General features: G+C 42.8%; 3 protein-coding genes and 1 long non-coding RNA gene across 5 annotated transcripts; 3 read left to right on the top strand and 1 right to left on the bottom strand.

Moving 5' to 3' along the window:
* Nucleotides 1-852: 852 nt before the first annotated feature.
* LOC148715804 (uncharacterized) lies at nt 853-4,094 on the top strand. The gene is made up of 2 exons (XM_088746493.1): nt 853-1,438; nt 2,911-4,094. Exons 1-2 carry the CDS (start codon nt 1,350-1,352, stop codon nt 3,398-3,400), a joined length of 579 nt encoding a protein of 192 aa, XP_088602619.1. The 5' UTR covers nt 853-1,349; the 3' UTR covers nt 3,401-4,094.
* Nucleotides 4,095-9,068: 4,974 nt separating this feature from the next.
* LOC148715803 (uncharacterized) lies at nt 9,069-12,644 on the top strand. Its single transcript, XM_088746491.1, has 4 exons — nt 9,069-9,297; nt 10,033-10,820; nt 11,023-11,204; nt 11,336-12,644. The coding sequence occupies exons 2-4, from the start codon at nt 10,046-10,048 to the stop codon at nt 12,047-12,049; spliced, it is 1,671 nt and encodes a 556-aa protein (XP_088602617.1). The 5' UTR covers nt 9,069-9,297; nt 10,033-10,045; the 3' UTR covers nt 12,050-12,644.
* A 237-nt stretch (nt 12,645-12,881) lies between these two features.
* Nucleotides 12,882-15,048, bottom strand: LOC148715802 (uncharacterized). The gene is made up of 2 exons (XR_015995844.1): nt 14,592-15,048; nt 12,882-14,282 (listed from the first exon to the last, which is right to left on the bottom strand). It is a non-coding gene; the product is annotated as an uncharacterized LOC148715802 (long non-coding RNA).
* Nucleotides 15,049-16,138: 1,090 nt separating this feature from the next.
* Nucleotides 16,139-19,778, top strand: LOC148715801 (uncharacterized). 2 transcript variants are annotated; one of them, XM_088746489.1, is made up of 4 exons: nt 16,139-16,264; nt 16,809-17,023; nt 18,928-19,222; nt 19,587-19,778. In XM_088746489.1, exons 1-4 carry the CDS (start codon nt 16,199-16,201, stop codon nt 19,722-19,724), a joined length of 714 nt encoding a protein of 237 aa, XP_088602615.1. In that variant the 5' UTR covers nt 16,139-16,198; the 3' UTR covers nt 19,725-19,778. The 2 variants fall into 2 exon arrangements, with proteins under 2 accessions (XP_088602615.1, XP_088602616.1); XM_088746490.1 differs by lacking the exon at nt 16,139-16,264 and adding an exon at nt 16,692-16,730 and having other exon boundaries at nt 19,587-19,777.
* Nucleotides 19,779-21,032: the final 1,254 nt, after the last annotated feature.

Raw genomic sequence — 21,032 nt, 5'->3', positions numbered from 1 at the left:
CTAACCCTAACCCTAACCTAACCCTAACCCTAACCCTAACCCTAACCCTAACCCTAACCCTAACCCTAACCCTAACCCTAACCCTAACCCTAACCCTAACCCTAACCCTAACCCTAACCCTAACCCTAACCCTAACCCTAACCCTAACCCTACCCCCTAACCCCTAACCCTAACCCTAACCCTAACCCTAACCCTAACCCTTAACCCTAACCCTAACCCTAACCCTAACCCCTAACCCTAACCCTAACCCTAACCCTAACCCTAACCCTAACCCTAACCCTAACCCTAACCCTAACCCTAACCCTAACCCTAACCCTAACCCTAACCCTAACCCTAACCCTAACCCTAACCCTAACCCTAACCCTAACCCTAACCCTAACCCTAACCCTAGCCCTAAACTCCTAAAACCCGGTTAAATCTTTCAAATTGCTCACTCTTCAAAGAGGGAATCTTTCAGAAACCCGGTTAAATCTTTCAAATTGCTCACTCGTCAAAGAGGGAATCTTTCAGAATCTTTCAAATTGCTAACCCTTCAAAGGGTGAATTTTTCAAATGTCTCACGCTTCTAAGGGTGAATCTTTCAAATTGCTTACCCTTGTAAGGGTGAATCTTTCAAATGACTTACCCTTCAAATGGGTGAATATTTCAAATGTCTCACCCTTCAAAGGGTGAGTCTATCAAATGTCTCCCCCTTCTAAGGGTGAATCTTTCAAATGTCTTACCCTTTCAAAGGGTGAATCTCTCAAATGTCTTACCCTTGAAACCTAACCCTAAACCCTAGCACTACATTTTCTTGATTCACCTGCAGAGACCTAGGCTAGCACCCTCATAGGGGTCAATGGGATTTCTTAACCACCCTCATAGGGGTCCATGGGATTTCTTAAGCACCCTCGTAGGGGTCCTTGGGATTTCTTAACCACCCTCATAGGGGTGCCTGGGATTGGAAATTAATTCTACTCAGTGTGTCAACCTGATGGTGGTATGGACAGCATGAGGGGGTCTCAGAAAAGCAAAAGCTTGACCACTACATACAGTACTGTTTTTTTTTTTTTTTTTTTTACAAGTTCAATGTCATTTTCAGTCTTGAGGAAAAGATCGAGTGATTTGCCCACTGGGGAGGTGTGGTTTGAAAATTGCAAACATTTGTCTTAAAAAATGGTAGAACTGGTTATTATTATTATTGTTATTATTATTATTATTATTATTACTATTACTATAATTATTATTGTGAATTAAAACTGGTTATAGTTCATTTCTGTTCATTGTCCATTCATGAATGTTTTCTTTTTACTTGCACCTTGTAGAACAGGAAGGGTGAAAGCTTTTCAGGACCCGCATTCTCTGCGCACATGAAAAGTTTGTTTCGCAGCCTCACTGGAAAATCGGTGACAATCAACATGCTTCGATCTGCATTCATTACCTGGTCATATGGTAGAGAGTAAGTGGCCATTTTTTTTTTTTACTACTATACAATTCAGCAAATAAGTCATGCCTTTATTTAATGATCGCAACAGCAGATAGCCTCAACTTTTGGCCCTCAGAACATAAACATACAATTTCATTTAACAATTCTTTAAGAACTCATTATTTATTATCTAGAGGGCCGCAAGTTTATTAGCCTCGGCTATTTCGTGTTAACCCTCGTTAGATAAAGTCTTGACCTTACCTTACCTAAGAAAGAGTTAAAATTTCAGTCAAAGCCATGGATAACCCAAGGATTTCAAAATATCCATTCGAGTAAAAAAAGTAAATTTTATAAAAGATATTTCAAGACCAAATCTTGTTCAATACCTCCTTTGAGACCGGTTGTAATGCCGGCCAATTTAAAATTAGCAAATGTGATTCCAGTCTATAAAAAGGGATCCCACACTTGTCTATCCAATTATCAACCAATCTGCTTGATGTCTGTTTTTATAAATTCCTTGAAAAACTTGCATGCAATAGATTAGTTGATTTCCTTGAAAAGGAAAAAAAAGTGTTCTTTGAAAATGAACTTGGTTTTAGGGCTTAGCAGTCCACTCATCACACTACACTTGGTGTTGTTGATAGATTTCAAAGGGCAATTGATGGGCAATTGACAGGCATTTTTCTTGCGGTATATTCTTAGATGTCAGTAAGGCGTTTGATACCATCAGTCATGAGATATTGTTAAGAAAATTGGAGTTTTTATCTCGATGGCTTCTTTAATTCAGTACTTAGTATCCACAACTACAATACACGAAGTGCAGCAAATCAATCTTATTACCTGCCTCGAGCTAGCACAAACTATGGTATTTTTCATATTCGCTTTAAGGACCAAAGGTCTGGGACTCTCTTGGGCAAGATATAAAGTCAACCCCTTTTAGTAAATTTAAAAAAAAAGAGAAATTAAAAATGAATTACTGTGCCAATATTAATGTCACCCTGGTCTTCTGCTTTGACCAGAGTAATCAGTTTCTTCATAGCTATTACTGTGATTTATTTGTTGCTCTAGGCTCTTTTATAATTTATACATATATATATATATATATATGTATTTAGTGTGACTTGATTTTCGTAGAACAGTGCTCAATACATAGAAGTAGAGCGAAGTATATATTGTGGGAGGCCCTCAATATATATATATATATATATATATATTTGTTTATTTATTTTTTTTTTATTTATTTATTTATTTTTTTTCATGACTTGCAAATTTCCTTTAGTCTTAATTATTTCTAGTTTAACTCTGTGCGTGTCCCGACCTTAATATTGTAATTGAATTTATAATTTTCTCTTGTACTAAGGCCATTCATTCCACAGGCAACCAAAACAAAACAAACACTTAAGATGAAAACTCAACTTAAACATGCAACTTACACTTGGACCAGTACCCACTAAATTCAGTGTTGTCAATGTAGCCATCTCTAAAACCAGATTTCCATTTCACAGGGACTGCACAGATGCCCTGAAGGCGTCATTGGCGGCCGCGCTCAGACATTCACGGCAACAGGCTCAGCGGACATACGACCGCCGCACCGCCAATGACCGAAAGAGGCTTGCTGTCGACCTGGCCAGAGACTACGCAGAGGACCGTCTGGACGACGGATCCGACGGTGGCCAAGCACAACCGCAGAGTTCCGATGACTGCCCTTTCAAACCCGGTGACTTTGTGGCAGTAGTGGAAGAGGATAGCCGGCTTAACTGCCCAAAGGTTTTGATAGGACAGATCCATTCCCTTGGTCAAGAAGGTGAGGTTTCTCTTCTCTGGTACAAGAACGTTTCAAAGAACTTTTACAGACTGCAACACGGCAGTGGACAGTGGAGGGAGAGTGTTGACAGCCTAGTGCCTGTTACTGTGAAAGCGCCAAAGAATCGACCGGGGTTGTATCAACTGTGCACTTCCCCCCGTCAAATACACAAGGTCGTCTTTGCAGATTAGGATATCTTCAGTCCACTGAAGAACTACAACTCTTTTTCGTGTCATTGCTACAAACATTCATTTTGTTACTTGATCATCCATCTCATGCCATTTTAAAGTGTTGCCGTTTTGTTGACGTGATGGTTGTGATGTGTGTTATGGGTCACAATTTGAATTTTTTTCAAGTTGGGTTGATTCTCGATTTTCCTCTCGAATAATTAGGGCTAGGAGACAAATGAAATTGAGAATCAACCCAGGTCTGGAAAAAAAAAAAAATTCACTCCGATGCAATGTTGACCTGCAACATGCACGCTGTTCTCACAGGCCATTTGATTGGATTTTAAGAAGGGCATTTTGTATCGCCAAAAAAATATCTTTGGAAGTTGAAAAAAAAAAAGAAGAAAAAAAATTGAGTCTGAATTGAAAATTGAATTTTGACCTGCAACATACACACGTGTATGCAATTTGAATTGAGTGGGACCCCAGTATTTCATACTTGGCTCCAAGGCTGCAGAGACATTTATTCAGTCTTGTGCTTGTCTCGTAGACGGTTCACTTTTAAAAATCGCTTTCTATGAACAGTTTCCCTTGGAAAAACAAAAGTAGTGGTGTCGGCAGCGTTTGCGAAGGAATATAGCATTTGTCACGTGTGAGTTGTTGAAGTGATTGTGTTGTGTCTTGTGAGGAAATAAATCGATGTGTTTACATATTCTCAGCTGGTATTGGTTTGCTTGATTTTAAAGAAATGCCAAAATGCTGACAGCTTTCAAAACAATAGCTTCTTTGTCCCATGTGAGGGGGTCTGAGAAGTGCTGGATTTATCAAGTCCCACTGAGAAAGATCTTGGATTCCCTTACATGGAGCACTATAGCTATTTGACTGGAGGTGCAGGGGACCGATGGTCACTGTGAAGTTGGCTGGTCTATCCATATAAGATTGTGATAGGGAGAGGGGGATAGGTATTCTTTTGCTTGCTTTCGTGCTCTTCTGTTTCGGGGTTTCTTCAACCCTTTCGAGTCACAAAAGTGATCAATAATCCCTACATGAGATGCAAAAAGTTATGAGATTTCATGAAATGATCACCTCAGGAAAAGCGCAGGACCTGCATATTCCAAATTGCATGTGCATATGCTCGAATGCACATTACAGGTTAGCTAACCCTCCAGCCTTGGGAAGTTTCATGCCAGATTTGGGCAGGACTGAGTTAATTCTAGGGCGATTCCCCTAGACGTGAAGATGCTAACCCTAACCCCTAGCCCTAGATTGCAACCCTAACCCCTAGCCCTAGATTGCAACCCTAACCCCTAGCCTAAGCCTAGCCCTAGATTGCAACCCTAACTAACTGCTGTATCTTAAGGGGTTTCTTAACCTATTGAGTTTTATACATATGAAAGTGTTCCTCTGGCAGAGATCTTCCCAACCAGGACTACTTTAGTGTGGTTTGGTGAGATGAAGCTTGACAAACTTAAGGAAAAACCACTTTGGTGGACCTCCCCTCGTTTTCGACCTCTTCCGCTGAGCATGCCCATGAAGGAGTTAAAGAGTTTTATACATATCAAAGTGTTCCTCTTGCAGAGACCTTTCTAAGCATGTCTACATTAATGTGCTTTGGGAAAATGGGGCATGAGAAACTTAAAAAAAGAGCAGTTTGGTGGACTTAGACCTCTAGCAGTTTTCTCAATTGATATTGCACTTGTGGGGGTGATCAAAATCAGTTCTCTCCCCTATGAATGGATCATCAGAAGAACAAGTTATGAGATTTCAACCACTCTCTTAAACCAACTCTCTCTTCCATGAAGATGTCATCATTTACAAAGGACAGCATCCATTAAAATGGTTCAGGCAGAAAACCCTACCCCGATTAAAACCAGCCAAGAAAGAAGAGACTGAATAAAATAACTGCCTTCCTCGTTTCCTTTAAAGATCTGTACAAAGTACTTGTACATAAACAATAGGACATGAGTCCCCTTAAATAGATGCAAAGGCTTCAATTCCCTCTGACCTGACTGAGATGATAAATTGCACTTCTCAGGCCTGGGGTTGGTTTTGTGCTGTCTTATTTGGGTTTCAAGTCACAAAAGTGATCACAGTCAGTCTTCCCCCCACAATATCACTAGATGAGAAGAGAAAGTTATGAGATTTCCTAAAGTGATCAGCTCAGGAAAAGTGTTTGGGTATTGTATCAAATTCTGTGAAGAAGGTAATGGAAAGATCACTAGGGAGAATTTGTAAGTGGGTATGGGGGGGGGCTCAAAGGGTTGTCGTTCGGAATCTTTGCCTTCTTTCAAAAGAAATAACAACCGCTCTCTCTTAGAACCAACTCTCTTACATGAAGATGTCATCATTTACAAAGAACAGCATGTATTAAAATGGTCGTTCTGATCTGACCTGACTCATATAATAAGCTGGACTTTTCATGCTAGCCCAGTACTTCAATTACCCACGACTGGTATGTGCCAAGACATTGAGAAAAGCCTTAGGTAGTAGATTGTGAGAAATTTCATTTGATCAGCTTGGCGATTTTGCTCATTGACCGAAAAAGGAAGCATTGTTTTGTGGAGAAACTGAACGAAACGAAAAGAAAAAAAAAGGCTCATCTCAAGGACTCTTTGCTTGAAGAAAGAAGTGAATTGTCAGCTTCATTTCGGATCTGTACACTCTTTAGATGCTTGAAGGAAGTCACTTGTCGTCTCAATTTGATTTGTACACTCTTTACAGGAATTTCTTTTGTCGGTAAAATATTCTTGCTTTCTCTTCACGGAAAAGTGCTTATTTTTGCAGGTATTTTGGTTAGATTTTGACGTATGATCTCGAAGGGTAATGGGAAACTGCTTTGGCCATCTGCCGTCCAATCGAAGCTTTCCTTCATCATCTCGGCCTAGGGGCTGCGTAGGAGGGCTATGTAAACAAAGGGAGACTCTTTTGGGCTGGATCGATCAAAAGAAATTGTCGGTTTAATACCATATTGTTCAATTATTATTTAATACGATATTGTTCGACCGTCCAAGTCATTCGAGCACCGAGAATGCACAGGCAGCCGCCGGAGCACTGGAACTTGCCCCGTCGAGGCAAGTTCCAGTGTTCGCTCGGCCAAAACACCAAAATAGCTACGTGGGGAAAATCCTCGAATGACGTCAAGAGGCTTTTTTGGGACGTCTATTTGGAGAAAATTGACGTCAATAGGTAAACAAAGTAAGGCAAGATCTATTTTGGGAAATTTGACGTAAGGTGCCCCCGTTATATATAAGTGTCCCCTGGCAAAATAAAAATAAATACATATTAAAGAAACGTACTTGAAGCCGCAGCGAGAACCTCTAAAAATGAGCCGGAAAGCTGCGATCTCCGATTATTTTTCATCCAAGAGTTCGAGTCCAGCGAACGAGGAACGAGATTCGCAGGAATTATTTCGGTAGGGGAAGCATTATTTAGTATTGTTTTCAATAGTAGAAATCGCTGTAGCATCTTGTAACACTTCCAAGAGGAATTGTTTGTTTGTTTCCACTCGGAACTCGCTGTGGCTATATACATATGCCCGGCAGCCGGGAATGGTCTTAAATAGACTAAATGCCCGGCAGTCAGAAAATCTCACCGAATTTTCACTGAAAGCTTCGATCTTTCAAGCCTCTTGAGAGTATTAAATGTTTCTTTAGCAAGGTCAAGCGACTCTAAATATTATTTTGGTTTTCTAGCTAGTTCACCATCGAAAGATGCGATCGTGGCCATACTATAAAATGGCTATCTGGTGACACTTCGAAAAAACTCGTCTCAAACCTAACAGCCAAATGAATAAAGGCCGATAGTTTCTAAAGAAAATGTTTGGGGCTGCGTCGGTGGGGGTAAGGAAATAATTTGAACATATCAACAAAGTTGAAATGGTAAATTGGCCACCGTTACGATTATAAAAGCTGACCTTTCGAGCGTTAGCCCTTCGTTCGTCGGAGCGAATCTAACAGCGAAATATTTACTTGGCGAATTCCGACTGAAAGCCTCAAGCGATCACTATAATTATTTTGCTTTTACATTGGGCGAAAAAACTGTTGGTTTTTCTTTTGTTTTGTTTCCGTTTTGTTTTGTCTTGTTTTTGTTTTATAACTATTATTATTCCGATAAAATGCTTAAAAATCGAAAAATACATTGAAATGTCTGATAAAAATTTAAGAAAAGCGAGTGCATACACACCTCGGTTCATAATAATGATAGCTATGATAATAATGCTGAACACTTCTTGGCTCAGTATTCCTGGCTTTAGCTATGATTCCCAGAAATAGCTTTCTCATTGCCTTGCTGTTATTCCTTATCATTATGCCTTACTATGATTCCTTATTATTTCCCTTACTATTATATAGCAATAATTTCCATCAAATCTTCTGCAATACAAAATATTAACAGCGAATAAAACGATGAAAAAGAACTCACTTTCGGCTCACATCTGCACCTTTTTTTTTTTTTCTTTCAAAGCGTCTGGAAAACTATAGATAACGGAGTCAAATCTGAACAGATTCAAAGTCTAATAATCTGATAAGTAAAAGCATATCTAAAACTATACAGAAAAGAGAAAGGTGAATGGCAAATCTAGAGCCCTTTTATTGTTATTATTATTATTATTATTATTATTATTATTATTATTATGATTCTCATTATTCTCGTAGATCCTCGCAAGAGAGTGACGGTAGTGGCAGAGACGACAAGAGTCCACCAAGAAGGTAAATGATATCAACTAAATGATGATGACACGTGGAACCAGGGTAAAGCCGTGAAATCTGTTCTCTGTTTTCATGACAGAGTTCAGAGAGAATTCCACTATTACGCTGAAACTTTTGAGAAAGATAGCTTACTTGACTTTTGTAAGGCATTCGACGTGAACTCGGATATTCTGGTCAAACCGCCGATTATGCCTTCTTAACCTATGGTTTCACTTCTTGGGGCAGCAGGCGTAGCTAGTTCATTTCACCGTGATTTCAAATGCATTTGGAACGAGCCTAGACAACTTAACACGATCGCGTATCTTGTTCTGTGTAGGAAAAACCAGAGAAGTCGAAAAACCAGTGGCGCTGGAGCAAGGTAGGATCCTCATGTTTTCTGTTTGTTTTTAGTAACCCAGGATCTGCGATATATCTTTGGTGTACAATTTTGTCGCGCGCACTCGGTACGTTCTGGAAATGGCCACAATCTGTATCTATTCCCATTGTTACTTGTGTAAAACAAAAAACAACAAACAAAAAGTGTGTCTGTCTTGGATTTTCAGACAGTTGCTTGACACAGAGGCTGCAGCAGAAGGTGGTAGGAGGTGGGTCAAATCGCTCCTCTACTTGGCCCATTTTTTTCCCTTTTCTCTTTTGGTAGCCGTAGGGTAATGGTCTAATAGGAGGTTTTTGCGCCGACAGAGCTGACGACCACGATGATGAGGAAGACGTGCAGACGCCCGGGGACAGGACATTTTTAGTGCCAGAAGAGGAACTTGTAGAGGAGAGCAGTCAGTCCTTTTACCGAAAACAGGAGGCACTTTCCGTCCAAAGGGACGCGGAGACTGTACAGCCATACTTTCCCTTGGCATTCGCAGAATCCCCGGACAGGCCTCTAGCCTTCAACTTTGATTTGTTCTTGCTGGACAGTCTGACGCTGCCAAGACACATAGTGCCTCGCGACTCTGATGAGGAGAGGGTCTCCAACGCACTTACATTCGAAGACGCAGCCAGCGCAATAAGTTACTGCACACGCAGCCTAGAGATTGGGTGGAAAGACACGCTTCCTTTGCCCTCTCCGTCTGATCCAACCCAGAAGTCTCCCCGTCGCAAACATCTACTCAGAGACCTGAACAAGTGGGAACTTTTCCGACGTGACGGGGCAAAGTTGACCGAAGCCCTAACTAGCAGACAAGCGCCTTTAGACAGCAATTTAAACCTGGTTCGCTTGGACAGGTAGGTCGCTGGTTTTTTTTCATTTTCATATGATTGGATTTGATTTCCGCGTTAGGCTTAAACTCTTACCCCTTGGCTAATGGTCGGAGTATTTAGATCTCCTATTTTTTTCTCTTCTTTAAATGACTTCGTGGACAGATAGATCTAGCCCGCCGGACCTTTGGATCATTTTTTATCACCTGTTACCGGCCAGTCAGACTCGCCTAGGAAGGATGCTCAGCTTTTCCCCTGAATTAAACCAAATATGAGCAAAGCATCTACTTGCAGAGACTTTGACTCGATTAGAATGATTCCTTTTGTGGAACAATATTCCAGTTAACAACAAACATATGAAACATATTCCAGTTGATGCTAGGCAGTCAGAGCCCCTTGGCTCTTTTAGGGGCGAGCTTCAGGATTTTGACTTTAAAAGACTCTTACATGTCTTTGATGGCGAACATTATCGCACTTTTAAAATAATCTGTCCTAAATGTCGTCGGAGCTACAAACCCACTCGGTTTGTAGCTCTTAGATTCTAGTTTTTGCCTCCTTTTTGCGTGAGCGTATTAGATCTAGGGAATGGAGGGGCAATAGGATGCTTAGTTTTTTGTTTCAGTTTTTTTTTTTTTTTTTTTTTCGGTTTCTCTTTCAGTTTTGTGTCTCTGTTTTTCGTGTACTTTGTAGAAATACTTAAGTAAATGAATCAATCCATTTCTTTCCTCAATTCTTGTTTGGTAATCCTTCGTCTCCATGTAGGTTTGGAAATATCATGGTCTGGAATGCACCTCCCTGGTCCCTGGCCAGCCCAGAATACACGCACGGCTTTCCCAGGAAGCTCGTTACGCAAGACCACGGGGGTTTTCTACCGGGCAACATAACAGTGTCGGCGAAAGCCAGTAATTTGACGTTGAGGCGACTGGCTGTGTGCGACGTGGCCTGCTTGGTAAGTCGGGCAACCACCGCGGGCTCAGGTCTCAGCAGGGCGCGACTCCTAAACCTCAGGTACGCGGCCATCAGATATCAGAGCGGAACATTCTGTCCGCAGTACCTTGCGTCCGCCATGGTGGAGTACGGCGTGAGCTTCGGCACCTTTGAAGCCCTATCGCCGGAGACCTTAGAAACGCTTCACTCCAACCTGAACCCAGCTTGGAGAGAGGGCGACGAGTCGTCAGCCGCGGAGGGATCCAGCCCTAGCAACGAGGAAGACGACGACGCCGACGAACCCCTGATAGAGTGTCCGCAAAGCGTCATGCGGGAAATCGGCAAGTCGTCCAGCGACGGCACTGCGCAACGCCAGTCCTCCCGAGAGACGGACAGACTGCTCTGCGATCTGCTCGCGCGGCTAGCTAGCCAACCTGGGCAGCAGAGTGACTCCTCGTCCGAAGGGGACGGCGGTGGGGCCGAAAGGGCAGCAGAAGCCACCACCTCCACGGCTGTCGCCGGCCTTGCCAGAAGAAAGAAGAGAAGGGCTTCCTCTGTAGGCGGTGCTAGAACCAAGGCGACGCGCACGGAAGAAAGGGCGCTGCCTGAGGGCGGACAACCAGGTAATGATAAGGCTGAAAAGCAACCGCGTTAACCAACTGCTGCCTTTTGTTTGATTGTCTGTTTTGTTCGGTTTTTTTTTTTTTTTTTCTGTTCACATTATTTATTTATTAATTTATTTATCTATTTATCTATTTATCTATTTATTTATTTTATTTTATTTTATTATTATTATTTTTTTTTTTTTCACTTTTTAAATGACAGCTGGAGCAGGAGCGACGACCACAGGCCAAGGCGAAGGGCAGACAGCGCAAGCAGAGGCAGAGGATCGCTGGGGCCTGAGGCACTCGTCGGTGCCGGGTCTCCGAATGGAGGATTTCCCCGACGAGGAAACGTGGCAGGCCGTGTCAAACTTCTTCAGAGACCACCAGCCACTTCGCCAAGAGGTAAACTTACATTCGTGATCACCGATCAGATCATCACTGTTAAACCCTGTTGGATCATTTGTGTGCCTCCTGGCGCACTGGTGATGTATATCGTCAATCTTGTTTCCCCTTCTTGTTGTCTGTCCCAACAGGAACTACAAACTGCCATGGCCAGCACAGCGGCAAATGCAGGAGGACGCGCTTGGAAAGAAGATCCGGAGGCAGTGCAAGAGGCCACCAGCCAGCGAGTCGCAGACGCGCACCGTCAAATGGTGGCCGAGAAGATGGCAAGCCTCTTTGTCATTTGCGCCGCTGCCTGTGACTGCCCAGAGGAGAGCTGTGCCCTGAAGGCCGGTCGATTTTGGCCGCAGATGGAGCCAGCAGACCCCTGTCGGCGACAACCACCATGTCCCGTCTGCAGGGTGTTTGCTCGCCACCTGGATCTCTGCCATCTCCTCGCTAGGAGCTCCACTAGCAAGGGCGCCCTCTTCAGCCGACTGCTGGCCAGTGCGGTGGCCGTCCACCAACTCTACGAGCTGGCAGTCCCCAAGTCATTGCCCCCCGGCCAGAAAACTACGAGGAAGCAGTCTGTAAAGGCCTTGCTGTGCTCCCTTTTAGAAGTGGAAAGAAATAGGTTGCAGTGCATCCGACGCATCGGGGAGCTAGCCCTGCTGGTGCCCCAGCTGCTCTGCGTTCAATTGTCCAGTGGTCGAGCGGCCTTCTGGGAACAGCTGCGGAGGGTAGCAAACACGGTCATCGCCCAACGCGGTCGACAGGCCAAACTGCTGGCTCTGGAAGCCATCCGTAAGAGGTTGCCCGACGATTCTTCCTGGAAGGACTTTCTGACCCCCTCTCTCCAAACCTGAAAAGTGTCCTATTCTAAATGGCAGTGACTGCGCCTGCGAATGACTTGGACTTTGCACGCGTTCAGATTTTTCAATTGTGTTAGGGTTAGTTTGTTTTTCTTCCTTCCTTCCTTCCTTCCTCGTTCTCGCTGTCATGTTCTGTTCGTCACTCACCGGCGCGACCGATCGCCGGTCTAGGACTCTTTAGCATATAGAGGTTCGGTACTATGTTAGCTATGTTAACCATCTTGTCAAAAATGTAGGTAGTTTCGCCCTTAAGAATCTCAGGAGAAACAATCACTTCACAAGCTTTACTTTTTACCAGTTCATCAGGTTCGACGGCTAGGAATAGATCAACTGATTACAAGTACTTTTAAGTTTGAGAGGAAATTGAATGTTTTATTGTAGTGTAGCTTCTTATTTAGTTTGAAATGTGTCTCAGTATAATCATAAGTTGGCTAGATACTATTTTGTTAAGTACACGAGCCCACAAGCTTTTTACCTTGAATTGTTATCGTGTATAAATAAAGATTCTACTACTACTACTAGTTTTATTTCAGGAGGACGCTTGTAAACTGAAGCCACTCCATTAAATCTTGTTTTACAACGAAAACAACCACTGTGTGTGTGTGTGTGTGTGTGTATCTTAAATTGTTGCTCTAAGGGTTGGGTTTTTGATATCTACAGGTGTTTTCTTCTCTTCTATTTTTTTTTTTTTTTTTTTTTCGCAAATAGATTTGGACATATTATTTTTGGAAAATTGCAGAGCGCAATTGCATTCAAATCTATGAAAAAGAGTCATACTGAAATCAGAAAATCCAAACTCAAACATTAAATCTAAATATCTCCTTACTCAAATGATTCCAAGTCATATGTTATTAAATCATCCATATCAATCATCAACATTTTGTTACAGGTTTCAGTTCTTCATCAGTTTGGTTACAATAGTAACACCATTAGAATGGAGAGATCCATTTCATGTCAGAGTGGCAATACCAAAGGAAGGAAAGATGGGAAGAAATCTTGGGAACAGCTTACCGATGCCAAGTGGCCATGCCCAAAAAAAGTCAAACTGTAAAAATGCTGTGTAGTAGCACGACTCTTTACAGGAATTTCTAAATATCCTGGCTATGCTACCGTATTTAAGCGAAAGAGAATGTCAGATTGCTCGTTAGAAATTTCATGGCAATTCTAGGTTTGTCAGGGTCCACGAAAAAGTCAAGTTTGTGTGACTAAAACTAGAGACCTCGTTTGGGAGGTTGGAATTTTTTTGCCCTATGTACTTCTATAAATATTATCCATACCTCCCCCCCACAGAAGGGACTTTTCTTAAGACCCCCTCCCAACACTCTGGAAATTGCAATGAAGGTTCATACATTTCCTTGAGGCTTTTGGCCTTTGAGATTCCCCCCATTCCCAAGAATTTTCAACCCTCTCTTTAAGCGGAGTATGGACATTTTCTGGAACTACACAATGCCAATTGGGTTGTAGCCTTGCTTCTGCAGTCCTACAACAAATGTAAGAGGACAGAAAGCATAGGAAGTGTGTTTTTTTTTTTTTTTTTAATGTGAAATTGAGAAGAACATTGGCACGCCATCCACAAATGCCAGTATGAAATGACAGACCACTTTTTCACAATCAAACAGTGATTAACACAATGGTTAACACACGCTTTTAGAATGAAATAATTCATAAGTAGTTTTCCATAATCCTCCAAATTCCATTCAAACAAGCTATGATCGTATTGACACCAAGTTCCACATTCACATGGGAAAGTTTTCATTTGGCATTGTCACATTGTTTGGAACTAAACATTAGAAACTAGCTTCTTTTAATAATGTTGTAAACAACTTTGCTATTTGTTGTTCACAAAAGTAAGTGAAATAGAAATGGAGAACTTTCACTTTGCTTCCCTTGTTCATTTCATTAGCAACTCTGACTAATTTCCTTGCAAAGACACTTCCCCTCTGTCGTGTGCTTCATTTCGATCTTGTTTTTCTCACTCACATCCTTTGGGAAGGAGAATTGTGAGCATATCCGTACACACACAAAGTAATCGTGCCATGCAATACATCCTTGATCAGTTATGATCAATCCATCACTATCACTAGTAGCTTTGAGAGTTATTGTAACAGTTTCAATTCCTAGTGAAACCACTCTTGGAGCTGGCTCTGTAATTGACCATAGCCCACCACGGTTCTATTACTTGAAATCAGATTTTGCATGCTTTGCAGATCATTTCATGTTGCTGGACCTACAACAAACAAAGAAAAATTACGATTCGTGCAACATATTGCTACAACCAGCTAAAAAATTCCATGTGAGCTGTTTCCAGCAAGTACTTCTCATATTAAACCAGACATTCAGTGTAGCTTCTACAGAAAAACCCTGATCAGTCATTGCAGCTAGGACATGTATATCTAAGTCCAATTTCTGGGGCTGTAACATTTTTAAAAGGCTGACTCGACTCAGTAACTTGCCATGCCCCGAATATATCTCCGAGCGAACGTTTTGGGTCGGTAGAAAGAAATTAGACACCTCAATTAACACAATCGCAACTTACATGCTGCTTAACTGCTGCTACAAACTGCTGATTGACTCTTTCATCGCCTTCTAAAATGTCTAAAATAACTTCCAAATCGTCTCCCCATAGCAAGCGCCATCTTGTTTTGAATGTGACTTGTACCTTCAACCTCAGAGGGCTCCCATTCTTCTTACCGTTTGAACTTCTCCGGCTTTCATAACCACTTCCCGTTCCCTCTATTAACTCTGATCAAACTTTATGATTCTCTCATAGTTAAACACCGCCTTTCACAAACTCCAGATTCTCCCAGCCGCACGCCATACATTATTCATTCTAGTCTATCGAGGGAACAGTTTTTCTAAGGCCCAGCCCTCTCGCGGCGGCCGCATCAAGCCCTCAAAAATTCAACTTTTTAGCTCATCCTCAAAGTTTATCATTCTCTCATAATTAAACAGCGCATTTCACAAACACGAGAGTGTGACAGGCGCGCGCTGCACTTTCTATACTATTGAGGGAACAGTTTTTCTAAGGCCCAGCTCTCTCGCGGCGGCTGCATTAAGCTCTCAAAAATTCAACTTTTTAGCTCATCCTCAAAGTTTATCATTCTCTCATAATTAAACAGCGCATTTCACAAACACGAGAGTGTGACAGGCGCGCGCTGCACTTTCTATACTATTGAGGGAACAGTTTTTCGAAGCCTCAGCTCTCTCGCGGCGCCTGCATTAAGCTCTCAAAAATTCAACTTTTTAGCTCATCCTCAAAGTTTATCATTCTCTCATAATTAAACAGCGCATTTCACAAACACGAGACTGTGACAGGCGCGCGCTGCACTGTCTATACTATTGAGGGAACAGTTTTTGGAAGCCCCAGCTCTCTCGCGGCGCCTGCATTAAGCTCTCAAAAATTCAACTTTTTGTCCAATCGTCAAACCCCAGGGGACGACACAGCCCCACTTTAAAAAGTCCATGATCTCACCTAATCGGCCTCTATTCCTTCCAAACGCTGCCGACTGAACACCGCAAAAGACAACTCAAGGGTTAAAACAATCTCTTCTCCCATCCTAAGAGAGAAAAACCAGCGGGAAAAAAAGATGGCCTCTCTCGTAGACCTGTGCTATGCTTCCGACGACGACGAATCACAGATCCTAGACTTTCACGATCAAACCACGCAACATCCTCCGACTTCGACTTCGACTTCGAATTTATCGCCTGTAAGCCACGAGGCACAGGCAACGCAGCAAAAATCACCACAACCAGATTGCCTTGGCCAATTGGACAGCCCGCACCATTTGACTCCTACACCTACCCGGAAAAAACTCACCTACGCCCTAAGTCCGCGAGATATCCCACCCGATGTGGACGTCTTTCTGGATGCTGTTTGCAATTACTTCACTAGAGCGGTGAACCTTGAACGACAAAGTGCAGCCGTCGCGCAGTCCACTTTCCTCAAAGCGCGTGAGCGCATGATGTGTAAGTCACTACATGAACACTTATTATTCGCAGTCAATTACCTTGCTAGCTTATTCGCATTCAAATATCTTGCTCGCAAGCAAGTAAGCAACACACACGTGCGTCACACCTGACCTGATTTTCTGTTTTTCTGTTTCATCTCAAGGCTACCTTGGATTTTTGAAGAGATATCTCGGAATGGACCTAGCACCAGATGTTTTTCTCCGCCTAAGTCTCATGGAACAATATTTCAACTTTCTCAGGGTGAGTGCAGATTTGAATTTTGGCAATTGTTTCTTGTCGCCTTTAGGAAATAACTTTGCCGACAAAAACTGCAAAACTGTCTCAAGCCATCTGATAGGACGGCAACAAAGGTAAAAGAAAAGGAAAAATCAGAGATTGTGCCATATTTTCAGGCTTAAATTGTGCAGCAAGATACAACCGTTGTGCCCCATAAATCATTCGAGTTTTTCAGGCTTCATTGCTTTTGTTTGACCAGCTTTCAAAAGACGTTCTTGTCTTGCAAGTTTGCAGCTTGTTCAACGTCAGCAATATTTTTAACTCGGCCAATGCCCTACTGGTCTCCCCGCAGCCGTCACGTTTCGCGCGGCGAGACACGTGCTTGCTTGAGACAAAAAGGACACCTTGACAAATATGACATGACGCCCTTAGACCGCTGACCATAATGCTTGTCTCTTGAATCAAAATGGCTGCCGGAACTACTTCGCCGGTCAGTTTAGCTCTGCCAATTTCTCTCACTTGTTTTTTGGTTGTACGTGACCTGGATTTACTCAAATGTTGTTGCTAGGACGAGAGGCAATGCAGTTCGGCGACAATTTCAAACCACGTGAGCTCACTGCTTTATGCGGTGAAGTTTCTGCATAAGGAACACGGTCCTGGTTTCAAGGATGTACAAATGATTCGTCAGTTGAGAGCACAGGCAACGATATTTCAAAAGCAAGGCGACAGAGAACGGCCTTCGTCGCGAGAAGAGTTCGAAGCCCTAAATCGCTGGCTACCCTGGTGAGTTCTCTTTTGTTCTTTTGAGCCAGTACCTGTAAACTGGCAAATTAATAATTTTAGCAATGATACTGGTATACTGTAGGGACCAATGGATTTGTTATTGTCCATTTGAGATATGTATCAATCAACTTGAACTGAAGTAACAGGGGAATCAGGAAAATTGCCCTTCAGAAAAGCAGTTGGAGAGCAGTTCCCACATGGAATGTCTTTGTCAGTGTTTTCTAGCTACATTCCCACAGAGAAAGTATTAAAGATGTTAGCATTAGCACAGGGATTGTCAACAGTTTTACCACTTTCAAGAATACTGGGAAATGTAATCAGCTTTTACTTTACCAATGTTGATGATTGATATCTAATTCCAGACCATGTTTTTCTCATATTCATCTTATTACACAAAAAGTCATTTTTAAAATCATCGGATTTGCTAGCTATAATTTTTTTCTTTGACAACACTATTCCTGAAGTTCTTACGAAGATACATCAGATTAGGATTTGAATGTGGACACCTATGGATCTGGGAATAGAGCTTATCTCTGTATTGTATTTTGGCAAGAATGCATTTAGTGATACCGGGCTTGGTAGACGACTTGATTTTGCGTTTGGAGAGCTTTCGACACGGTGCATGATAATTTACAAGTTGAGATATCTGATCATAGCAAAATATTGAATCTAGTGTTGGCATCTATAACGATCACTTGAGATGTTATTCCAGATCTAGACGTGAAAATTAAGTCATTGATAAATTTCTCTTCACCGAGTTTGGAAAAGTCATTTTTATAATAGTTTAAAACTTTATATAGTCTACATGTGAGCAGGCTAACAATTGTGCATGACATTGCAATATTTTTTGTTAGAATTTTAGAATTACATCTTCAGAAACTATTTCCTATGATAACCAAATTATCATACACACAGGATTTGCATCATAAATTTCCTTTAGAATGATCACACCTAACTTCCAAAATTCTAGAGAATTTCCTGCTATTGCTCGATTCCTTATAAAAGAAGTACAGTTAGTTAGTTTAACTCAGTAGTTCAGAGTGTCCAGACCAGCACTTACTAGCTCAGAACCTCTTGGTCACAGAAAAAGTAACTCCAGTACATGTAACCTCAAGGTAGTGACCTATTCTACTGAGGATTTGGTATGTCACATTTGACCTATTATTGCATGTCTTACAGTTTGAGTTCAAGAATAATATGCTTCATGTGTACTTATCTCAATCCAATTGTTTAGTCTTTGCTTGAGTCCTTATATTAGTTGATTCATGTTCAAAATGTGTCAAGATTGCATTCAGCTTTCAGAACCTTGCATTTATCTGTATACTTGACTTAAAGTTCATTGGTGAAATCAGATATCTCACTACAGTCTTCATTCTTTAGTCCATCAGTAATGACAGATGTTGTCCTGTCACTGAATGAGATTCTACCAGTCTTCCTAGTTTTAAGTCGAAGGAAAATATGAAATTGTGATTGAAATAATTCAGTCTGAGATTGTGTACGATCAGGAATTGAGGAAGATGATTAGAGACTAGATTACCACTGATGGCATTCATAGCATGACTATTTGCAAATATATTATCAATGAAGGTTGCTGATCTTTAAGTAATACGTGTTGATTGTGAGATGCAAGGTACAAGAGAAAAGGAGTTTAGCATTAGCAAGAAATCATTGGACTCAGGATGACTTTCACAATTGAATAAGTTTATATGAAAATCACCCATAATGAAGAGGGACTTATTTACCCTAGTTAGCCGAGATAAAGTTGACTCGAGATGTTCTCTGAACCTTAGGGGTAGAGGAATGGTGTCTATAGGTACAAGGACGAAAAACATTTTTGACTTTTCTATCAATTATGTGGACTTTCTTTGTCGATTCTAAGTCAGCCTCGTCGTTCAATCTTTTAGGGACGAGGTTGTGGCTGCCGTCTCACTCCAACGCGAACGCTTTCAATTGAGCTGGGAGGTCAACATGAAAGCCAGGGAAAGCTGCAACTTGGTCCTTTTAAGCCTGTATGTTTTCATTCCACCATCCCGGGGTCTTGAGATGCGAACTCTTCGAATTGTCACAGAGCCAGACAGCTTGGAGGCACGACAGCGGAAGGAACAAAATCTGCTGGTGATGAGGGAAGATTCGATTGTGCTCCACTTTAATGATTACAAAACCAAAAGCTCCTGTGGACGGGATGAGCTAACTCTGCAGGTGAGATAAGGACTCAGTTTTTAAGAAAGCCCGAAACGCTCTTGTGGCGCTGATGAAAAGAACATTTGTACCAGTTGCAAAGTCTTTGCAAACAATGTGCTTTCCAAACATATAGTTTTTATGCCAGCTCAAGGGAAAAAAGAAATGGACAGCATGTGTTGTTAACATTTGCCAAGTTGCAGCCGGCAAGGGAATTGGGTAGCTAGTTATTTATTTATTTTCTTACGATTATGAAGGATCATTGTAGATTTTGCCGATTTCACATAAACAAAGACACCATACTCATTACTGTGCGAAGAATTTTCCCATCGCTTTCTAAAAAAGGGGAAGTCAACTGAAAAAGGATCTGTCCTTCTTTTTTTAGCCTGGCCACGAGCTGTACAAAGTTCTTGCAAATTACATCAAGGAGTTTCGTCCACGCCTTACAAAGGAGGAAAGTGGGAACTTTTTGCTTTTGGTAAGTAGATTCAACTTATCCCCCGAAACTGGACAATATTCATGAGAACCCTTCAACTCATCACCTTCAACTGGAAAATAGCATGCCACCCTAACCCTAACCCTAACCCTAACCCTAACCCTAAACCCAGGTGCCCGACTACTCTCCAACTCCCCTGGGACTATCTACTGCACCCGGGAACCCGTTCTTGCCGCGTAGTGATGTGTTTCGTGGAAGTGGCAGGCGTGAGTACAAGGCTCAGCCCTTACACCTTGCACAGCCTCTCACTCTCACGCATGCCACTTCGTCGCCCGTGCTTTCCCGGAGTTGCGCGTCTATTGCCGAGGTTTCCCTGCGTCTAGTGCACCTGGGATTTCATTTTGGTGGCGTTGTCATGCGTTTGGTGGAAGTGGCAGGCGTGAGTACAAGGCTCACCGCCTTCTTTAGCACATGTGCCTCATAGTGCACAGCCTCTCACTCGCAGGCGTGCCACTACGGCCGCCGTGATCTGGCAGGAGGTGCGCGCCTACTCCCCAACTCCCCTGGGACTATCTACTTCACCCGGGAATAAGTTTTGGCCGCGTGGTGATGTGTTTCGTGGAAGTGGCAGGCGTGAGTACAAGGCTCAGCCCGTACACCTTGCACAGCCTCTCACTCTCACGCATGCCACTCCGTCGCCCGTGCTTTCCCGGAGTTGCGCGTCTATTGCCGAGGTTTCCCTGGGTCTAGTGCACCTGGGATTTCATTTTGGTGGCGTTGTCATGCGTTTGGTGGAAGTGGCATGCGTGAGTACAAGGCTCACCGCCTTCTTTAGCACATGTGCCTCATAGTGCACAGCCTCTCACTCGCAGGCGTGCCACTACGGCTGCCGCGACTTGGCAGGATGTGCGCGTCTACTGCCCAACTCCCCTGGGACTATCTACTGCACCCGGGAATAGCTTTTGGCCGCGTGGTGATGTGTTTCGTGGAAGTGGCAGGCGTGAGTACAAGGCTCACCGCCTTCTTTAGCACATGTGCCTCATAGTGCACAGCCTCTCACTCGCAGGCGTGCCACTACGGCTGCCGTGATTTGGCAGGAGGTGCCCGACTACTCTCCAACTCCCCTGGGACTATCTACTGCACCCGGGAATCCGTTTTGGCCGCGTGGTGATGTGTATCGTGGAAGTGGGCAGGCATGAGTACAAGGCTCAGCCGGTACACCTTGCACAGCCTCTCACTCTCACGCATGCCACTCCGTCGCCCGTGCTTTCCCGGAGTTGTGCGTCTATTGCCGAGGTTTCCCTGCGTCTAGTGCACCTGGGATTTCATTTTGGTGGCGTTGTCATGCGTTTGGTGGAAGTGGCATGCGTGAGTACAAGGCTCACCGCCTTCTTT

Source organism: Stylophora pistillata, unplaced genomic scaffold, assembly GCF_964205215.1.
Source record: "Stylophora pistillata unplaced genomic scaffold, jaStyPist1.2 SCAFFOLD_138, whole genome shotgun sequence".
In the NCBI taxonomy this organism is placed as follows: Eukaryota; Metazoa; Cnidaria; class Anthozoa; order Scleractinia; family Pocilloporidae; genus Stylophora; species Stylophora pistillata.
The sequence above is the reverse complement of the archived record's forward strand: the minus strand, read 5'-3'. Positions and strand labels throughout refer to the sequence as shown.

Coding starts and splice junctions, on each gene's coding strand:
- LOC148715804 (XM_088746493.1), top strand. CDS start 1,350: ATGAAAAGTTTGTTTCGCAGCCTCACTGGAAAATCGGTGACAATCAAC. Junction 1,439..2,910: donor ACCTGGTCATATGGTAGAGA/GTAAGTGGCCAT, acceptor TCCATTTCACAG/GGACTGCACAGATGCCCTGA.
- LOC148715801 (XM_088746489.1), top strand. CDS start 16,199: ATGGACCTAGCACCAGATGTTTTTCTCCGCCTAAGTCTCATGGAACAA. Junction 16,265..16,808: donor AATATTTCAACTTTCTCAGG/GTGAGTGCAGAT, acceptor TGTTGTTGCTAG/GACGAGAGGCAATGCAGTTC. Junction 19,223..19,586: donor GGGATGAGCTAACTCTGCAG/GTGAGATAAGGA, acceptor TTCTTTTTTTAG/CCTGGCCACGAGCTGTACAA.
- LOC148715803 (XM_088746491.1), top strand. CDS start 10,046: ATGGTCTGGAATGCACCTCCCTGGTCCCTGGCCAGCCCAGAATACACG. Junction 10,821..11,022: donor GCCTGAGGGCGGACAACCAG/GTAATGATAAGG, acceptor TTTAAATGACAG/CTGGAGCAGGAGCGACGACC. Junction 11,205..11,335: donor ACCAGCCACTTCGCCAAGAG/GTAAACTTACAT, acceptor CTGTCCCAACAG/GAACTACAAACTGCCATGGC.